At 40.9% G+C, this 8,346-nt stretch overlaps 1 protein-coding gene across 2 annotated transcripts; it reads left to right on the plus strand.

Moving 5' to 3' along the window:
* Window positions 1-3,544: 3,544 nt before the first annotated feature.
* LOC119719531 (intestinal mucin-like protein) lies at window positions 3,545-8,046 on the plus strand. Of its 2 annotated transcripts, XR_005269981.1 has the most exons (6): window positions 3,545-3,726; window positions 4,034-4,139; window positions 4,918-5,037; window positions 5,701-5,760; window positions 6,501-6,866; window positions 6,932-8,046. XR_005269981.1 is itself a non-coding variant. In XM_038188989.1 (5 exons), the coding sequence occupies exons 1-5, from the start codon at window positions 3,553-3,555 to the stop codon at window positions 6,812-6,814; spliced, it is 774 nt and encodes a 257-aa protein (XP_038044917.1). In that variant the 5' UTR covers window positions 3,545-3,552; the 3' UTR covers window positions 6,815-6,867. The 2 variants fall into 2 exon arrangements, 1 of the variants encoding a protein (XP_038044917.1); XM_038188989.1 differs by lacking the exon at window positions 6,932-8,046 and having other exon boundaries at window positions 6,501-6,867.
* The last annotated feature ends 300 nt before the right edge of the window (window positions 8,047-8,346 follow it).

Genomic DNA, 8,346 nt, shown 5'->3' on the forward strand with positions numbered 1-8,346 from the left:
ACAAAGCCTGCCGACGTCAGGTTCCTCGCAACTGCAGGAGTTGCACTTGTCCACAAGGCACACGGAGGAGTAGGAACAAAGCGTTTTGCAAACGACCGCCAGAAGACTGTAGCACCACTCCAGCAACGACTGAAACGGAGCAACAAACAACAGGTGCTAAATCACTTATAATATATTTTATTGGCTTTAAAATGTTGATCATTGTAAAGACGCAAACATGCAGCAACTTTTATATCATGAGTCCTAGCAATCGAGTTTTGCTTGAAAACAAAATGTTTGATGCAACACTATACAAGGACATTATACACTTTTCATATCTGAAAATTGTTCATTATCAACAGAGTCAACGACAGCAGTCAGCCCAACAGAATCTACAACTGAAGCATCAACTGAAGCAACGACAGTTACAACGAACAGCGTTGAACCTACCTTGACCACTGTATCTACAACCCCTGTAGTTCCAAGTAACCACTTTGTCGTTTTTATTGTCAATAATTTGGGTAACCTGTAATTAGACAACCACAAGATTGATCGATTAACTCAAGAATGGTCTCAGTTAAATTAAAAATTCATCTGTGGAATCCTGAAACTCTATAATAGGTTTGTATGAGAATTGTTTTCGTGTGTGTACAAAGTGACTTTGAACATTGAATTGGTCATAACCTGTCATTCCTAATAATACAAAGGAGGGAAATACTTAATTGACTCGAATATTTAAGAATAAGTTAATTGCATTTCTGTATATAGAAATTTGCGGCGACGATTGTGTCTGTTTCCTGGACTGTGATGGTAAACTCCTGAACCAATCCTGCCCATCTGGAGTTCCTCGTTACTGCGAACATTGCATCACTTGTCCAAATAGCACGGAGAAGAATGAGAATGGAATGTATTGCGAACGTCATCCACCGTCTGAAGAGTGTGTCCCGACCAAAACTCCAGCAACGACAGAAACTGAGCAACCAACAACAGGTGCTAAAGTACTCTGATAACAATAATATAATATTTTTAAACCAGTCCTGTAATTGGCGGTTTTTTCTGCTGTTGGATGTGGATAATAAATAAATAAATAAATAAATAATGTGTTGGCTTTAAAAGGGTTGACCATTAAAGGTGCGAATATACAACAACATGTTCTAGAAACGTGTTTTGCTTGACAAAAAGTTCTTCTATGCAAAGGTAAGCTTCCGTTTATATAAACAAAAAACATTCCTATTTACAACTTTTTTCCCCCCTTTCGACAGGACAAACTACAGCAGAAGCTTTTACCCCACCTGTCACGGCAACAGGTTAGTAGACCCGCGCTGAAGATAAAATGTCTGTCTAAATATCGACCTCGGGTCTCAGACAAGGGATATGGGAAACGCCATTGTCACTTGCACTCAAGCTGGTCTTAAGTTAAAATAAAAAAAGTCAGTGTCAGAGTCATTTGCTACCTCGTTTGTGTCTGTACGCTGGACTGTGATGGTATACTCATGAACCAAACCTGCTCATATAATGTTCTTTACTACTTTACGAGGTGCACCGATTGTCCACAAAGCACAGAGGAGTCACGGAGCGTATTGCGAACTTCTTCTACCCGTGAACTTTGTGTATCGACCGAAGTTCCATCACAATGATCATGAACATCAGGCTCGACGATTGCAAAATTGATGTGGAATTTAAATTGCAAGTTCGGTTTTGGGTGAGGTGAACTCTGCAGATGGGAAGAGGGAAGGGGGCGTATATTTCCCAGGGCCCAAAAAAATTAGAAAGAAATGACTACATTTCCCCGAAAAGCTTGAGTTGGGTGTCTGATGCCTACTCGCCGATCCCTTGACGAAAACGTCATTGTGGCTCTGCGCAGACACATGCGATCCGCTACGGAGTGCAGCACGCAATTTTCTGCGCTGTTTCTTCCCAGGATGAAAGAGGAATTTCAAACGTATTGAGGTGTCGTTTCGAGCGAGCACGGGGATAGGGAGAATAGTAAGCTCAACATAAAGCTGTGAGCATTGTGTACATGTCAGATTTTCCTATAAACGGCAAGATCCTCGTATAGGGGACTTTGTCTTCCCAGGATACTCCCAAGAATGAGAGGAGGCACCGGAAATGAAAAGCATTAAGCCCGCACTCATGTCGACGATCAACAGTGTAAACACGTATTTTGAGGTTGCATCTAGGTTGCGCATGTTTCACACTCAAAGCCGGCTAAGTGTTGTTAAGGCTTTGCTATTACGGCAACATATCTGAGCATCCAGTGAGTTGGTGTTGGTAACAGTTGATACCAAGTAGGTGAACGTGTCAACAAATTCTAATAGAGCGCCGTTAAGCACTATCCAAGATTGATTTTCAGCCAAACTCGCTACATGTTTTGGTGAAAGAGTCTAACGAAGAATGAATACCATAGCTACTATGTAGGAAGCAATTGAAGCGTTTGTCTGCATACAAGAACTCATTAACTCTGACGCGGTTTACTTTTGACTTTTGCGAGAAAGTTACAATATTTTGCCGGTGCTTCGCGTATGCAGGAGTATTCCAGAGGGCTATGAGTAGGCTCTAACGAGAATTGTGCTTAACAGGCTTGGAGCAAGGATGAACCTTGTTAAAGATGAGGATGGTATACTCCTGAACCACAACTATGTGTTTTAACAGGTTATATAACAATTTTTACTTTTTTTCTGGCAGAAGAAATTACAACAGAAGCAGAAGCAACAGAAACTACACCTCTCACCATAACAGGTTAGTAGATACGAGCAACTAAAAATATGCCTGTTTAAACACCAACATTAGGTAGAAAAGAGGCATGGGAAACGTCATTGTCACTTGCACTCTTGAAAGCCGTTCATCATTTAAAAATCATATTTCTCTTTGATAGTCAATTGCGGCCTCGATTGACAAAAAGTTGTTTCATGCAAAGGTAAGCTTTCGTTTATATGAACGAAAAAAACAATCGTAATTACACCTTTTTTGCTCTCGACATGACAAACTACAGCAGAAGCTTTTACCACACCTGTCACGGCAACAGGTTAGTAGACCCGCGCTGAAGATAAAATGCCTGTCTAAATATCGACCTCGGGTCTCAGACAAGAGATTTGTGAAACGTCATTGTCAGTTTCTGATAGTACGTCTTCTTACATTCTGAATCTTTTTAATTTCCTATCCAGTTGAACGCGGAACACCACCACTACCTAATCCACGTAAGTAATACATGACTATATTTAGCTTGACCAGGTTAATTGTATAATGAACACCAAATTAAAGCTTGGAAAAAAAAAGATCAATTTCTTGCTAGTGGTGCTCCGGTATCCGCTATTCCCGGCATGCTAATGAGATTTTATTGGTAGCCTTCAAACTGTGACTTTTCAAGCGTTCTTTAACAGGTAAAGTTCGTAGTTTGAAGCCTGTTTTTTTGATAATTTAATCTCCGAAAATTATATTCCGTATGCGCTATGCCTATGAAATACAATTTTAATGTAGGCAATTCTCAAAAACAGTATTGTTCATTCAATTAATGAACCTTTTGATGGCTTCTGTTTATTTTATTTGACCCCAATTATAGAATGCCCCCTTGGAATGCAGCCTGCCGACTGCAGCAAGCCTTGTTTTGAGAACTCGTGCACCAGCAGCATTTGTTACTTTGCTCTGCTTGTGGATCCATTCAGCGGTATAGAATACTGCTGCAGGTGTCGGGATAACACGAACTGTGACTACTGTCCGTGCCAGGGTGAAAATGGACCAACCGCAGAGGTAGCTATCTAGTGACATTTGACTGGGTCAAACTTGCATCTAACTGACTCTATAGACCTTAAGAACTGCTAGGTCGGATTAACCCGGAATCTTCATCTAAATCTGCTCTATCCTTTGCGGTGTTCAAATTGACACGTTCTCAAAACGTGCGGGATGAAACATTTGTTACATTGTATCGACCGAAACCTCGAATTAAACAATAGCCTGATTTAAAGCAAATTCTTTTGCAGAGCATACCATTACCTTTTTGTAAAAATCTGGTGGGTAGGCATATTGTGATTTTTTTTGTGTTTCCCTGATTTTGAAGAAAGTTACATCCAGCTACCAGAACAGGACATGCAAGAAGTGTACTTGCACTAACGACGAAATTAACTGCTACCCCGAAAACCCTGTGTGTGCATCAACTACACCAGGTGAGCTAGCTCATACTCCTTTTTTAGCCACACTATTTATTCAACCTTAATATATTCCGTTGATGTTCGGTTCAGTTCCGAACTTCTTATTCTCGTTCTTATTCCTCATTCTCCAAAGCTATATTAAACAGAGAATACAAAACCTTTTTATCCTCGCCAATTTGAACGGTTTGGGCTGTTAAATAGAAAGAAAGAACATAGCCCGAGAATGCCCCAAGTTATGATGACAGAAAGTATCTGTTCACATTTTGTTTAAAATGTGAACGATTGCAAATGGAAGACAAGCAGGATTCTCGTAGGGAGCTCTGAAGAGAGGCAACGCGAGAGAAAGGCTTGACGAATATAACACAGTAATAGCCCCAGCATCTAAATGTTACGATACATCAACGCGACCAAAGTAAAGTCTGTCCCGAGCCAATGTGGCCCATCAGGCCGGCGTTTATCTCCGGTTTCAGTAGCATGAAACGACTGAGAATATTTCGTTCCCTCCTGAATTGGATGTCAGTCCATCGCAGGTTACTCCCCAGCTAATGCCGGTACCCATTTATATTCCTGGCTGGATAGAGTCAAGTGGGAGTGAAGTGGCTTGCCCAAGGATACAACGTACCAGCAGCTGAATTCGAACCCCTGACCATCTGATCACTAGAATCCTAACTACTAGGCCACACCCCCACACACTCCCCCATCAACATGACATTACGGCCGTGGGAATAGGTAAAGAAAGGACGAAAATCCCCACATTTACCGACCAAATTATTTCCCCCCCCCTCATAAACAGAAGGAACACCAGCAACTACCATCACTACAGTCAAAATCTCAACCACCCAATCAACAACTTCAGAGATAACTGCTTCCGCTGCGCGGACAACTACGGAGACTACGCAGCCTCCGTCAACAGGTGACATACTTAATTGTCTAATGTATGAGGAAAATAGACAGCTGGTGAAAAAAAAATAGGTTACTATATGTACCAGTTCACACTCTAGATGCACATTTTGCGAATATTTTCTCCGGATATGTACATCGGAAATGCTTTTTTAAAACGAGTGTCAAAATCAACTCGTTTGTAAGGTAGGCTGGTTTGCCTGTCGAGGTAATAGGGTTAAGTCTTTCGTCCATAAATATCCATTAATATCCATAAAAATTAGTTGGTCGGATATTGCCTCACATCGCACCACAGAGCATCGAGAACCCAACAATTTTTCTGGTTCTTTGAGCGGGCCCCGAGCCCCATGCGATAATTATTTGGAGCCACTTTTGGGGGGAATAAAAATTGTTTTGCCCCCCAAAATAGATCTGGATCCGCCCTTGAGTCGCAGCAGTCCTGTCGCAGTAAAATACTTTGGCATTCCTCTTCCGATTCGCCTTTGAATAAAGAAGCTTAACTTTATACCCACAGTTTTTAAAGCTTTGAAATTTGTTTGGACAACCTGTCCCTTTGAGAGTAAACGATAAAACGATACAAAAGAGGAAAACAAAATGAGGACTATGACCCTCACTTGTGTTGAAGCGATTCAAATACATACCAATTGTTTGAATGACTTTACATTGTCGCAAACAGTGACAACACCTACTCGAAAGACGACTCCACCCGAAGGAACCACTGCAGTTACAACCGAAGGTAATTTTGCTTTTGCTTTTAGAAGTCATATATGAAATATGAATGGACCATTGGATACTGATTATTCTTCGTTTTTATAGTGAAATTGAGGAGTATATCACTTTTTTTGGCAAGGTGAAAATGTTGAAGATGAAGATGGTGACAAATCTATGCATTACCTACTTCTCCCCCCACGGGCATTAACTTTGTATTTCTGTTAAGTGGTTGCCAGAGATTTCAAAGTTATGATAATTAAACATAACTATAAACACCTAAGACAGTTTACCCATTCCTATTGGTCGAGAGCCCGTCACGTGGCCGGTTTGAAAAGGTTGATAAAGACAGGGCTGGCTGGTCTTAAACACTTTTCCAGTGTCACATCAAATTTGGATTCCTATGAAATCCGAATCCTATAAAAGCCTTCGGCTTGGGTAATTATCCGCATCCAGACTCCAACCGTTCTTAAACAATGTGTTTAATACCAACCAAGCACACATCTATTCCCTTATTAATAATGCTAAAAAGTATAGGTAATAACTTATGTCGTTGCTTAATTTTCTTGGAACCAGAATTTCATGCTTGCTTTTTTGTTATTATTGATAACCAGTTTGTCGTATTTCCCGTAACGGAACATCAAAACATCGTGCTGGGGAAGTTCCAATACTTATTATGGCATCAGGGCCTGAAGCATTAACATTTCGATTCCCAACCGTAGGGATAATGAGAAAATGACATTAGGTATCAATTCGGTTCATCCACAGAAACTGGGAATTGTATACCCACCTCGTTCCCAGATGTTGTTGTGATCAACAAAGGTACTGTCAACTGTACGTCAGTGGAGAAAGTCTTGTACACGGGCTGTAGGGGAGGATGCGGTGAGTCGGACACTCGCGTGGAGATGCTGGCGATGTCTCAACTCCAATATGACTGCCACTGCTGCAAGCCATCCGCGGTGTACAGGAAATTTGTCGGCATGGCGTGCACAGATGGGTCTAAGTTTGACTACCATTACTACGAGATCGCGGCATGTGCGTGTAATTCGTGTGACTATGATCCTCTGGCTATCGGTTACTGAGTACAAAATGGTTTATTTACTGTCACGTCTGTTCTATTCTCCAGTTACACACATTTGTAAAATTGAAAATTCCTGTAGCAGTACAAAATGTGTTCCCTTTTGAATGAGACATCGAACAAAAACAGTGTCCCACGTTCATTATTGAATGTTACTTTACAAAATTGGAATTATCTGAGGCCCGACAATAATCAGTTTTGTTGGCAGGGTAGACTTGATTCGCCAGAATCAAGTGAACAACAGAAAAATGACGGGAATGTATGCTGCCAACTGCTTTCATTTTGCATAAAATAATGCGCTGAATACAGACCCTTATTACAATATTATACAAGTTAATCTCTAACTGAAATCGTGAAACTTAAGCTGGAGAATATGACAATCGCTGGCAAATTTGACTACGGCTTTGAAAATGTATGTTGAGTGCTTTAGTAATGCTAGATTGCTTTGCTTAGATTTAGACGCTTTTTGCTCATTTTGGTTAGGGAGGCACGTTGTGCTTGCATATACAGAGTGGTCCAAAATAGTTTTTAAAAAAGTTCACACGCGTGTTTCTCGGAATCGAGGAGACATGTTAATACTGTTTGAAGCTATTTCAAACTACAACATCCTTGTGGTATTTGATTAAAATGGCGCTGAAAATAAAGCCTAAATTAAGAAATGGCGATAGTTTAAAGAAAGTTGCGAAATCTGTTTGTCCACACGCCTGCAGGTCTATGACGGTCAACGCAATAGCACTGCGTGCACAAACAATCGCAAAAATTAGCTCTACCTGACTACCATAGACTTGGTCCAAATTTCTTAACTTGAGCTTTATTTTCAACGTCTTTTTCACAATTAACTACTAAGTTCTTGTTGCTTTGGAATATCCTAAAACAGTTTCAGTTTTGGACCACTCTGTACAAGTAGCTTTTATGTATTAATCAATGAATTATTTATTCCTTTATTTTCTTAGAATAAAATATTTAGGCCACGGTCGTCGCTACAGAGGGGAGGGGTGCCACAGCCCCCATTAGTCAGTTTTGTTGGTAAAACCATGGTGATGTCAGCAAAATAGAAAATGAAGAATGGACAAGGAAGGGGAAAGGAAGAGGGAAGAAGAAAAAATGGAGAATGTAAATAATAAACACCGCTGCTAAAAACCCTGTGAAGCTAAAATCCGGTTCGGCAACCCATGGCAAAAGATTGTACATTCTGTCATGTCGGCACGAGCTGCCACGTGAGGTCGCTTCATAAACAGCCGTGCTCGCTCATAGGCAGTTACGAATTGAGCTGATTCTTTATAGTGACGACTCAGAATCAAGCTAAAGAGGGGAAATCTCAAAAGAGAGTCAAGCTACAGTTTTACTGTGACAGTCATGTTTGTGATGTAATATATGAACTTTGATGACCCGTCTCATCTCCCTTAACACGAGCACATTTCATTCAAAAAGTCTAGGAAATGCCTCAGATTGCACCACAGAACATCTAGAATCCAAAAATTGTCCCGTGGCCCTTAGGCGGGCCCCGGACACCACGTCTTCAGGGCTTCGCGCTCC

This window comes from Patiria miniata, unplaced genomic scaffold (genome assembly GCF_015706575.1).
Source record: "Patiria miniata isolate m_02_andy unplaced genomic scaffold, ASM1570657v1 HiC_scaffold_8, whole genome shotgun sequence".
NCBI classification, from domain to species: Eukaryota; Metazoa; Echinodermata; class Asteroidea; order Valvatida; family Asterinidae; genus Patiria; species Patiria miniata.

What these genes read in the sequence shown, in the direction of transcription:
- LOC119719531 (XM_038188989.1), top strand. Translation starts at nt 3,553, where the DNA reads ATGCAGCCTGCCGACTGCAGCAAGCCTTGTTTTGAGAACTCGTGCACC. An exon ending in AAAATGGACCAACCGCAGAG is followed by an intron (nt 3,727 to 4,033) that starts GTAGCTATCTAG and finishes CTGATTTTGAAG; the next exon opens with AAAGTTACATCCAGCTACCA. An exon ending in CACTGCAGTTACAACCGAAG is followed by an intron (nt 5,761 to 6,500) that starts GTAATTTTGCTT and finishes GTTCATCCACAG; the next exon opens with AAACTGGGAATTGTATACCC.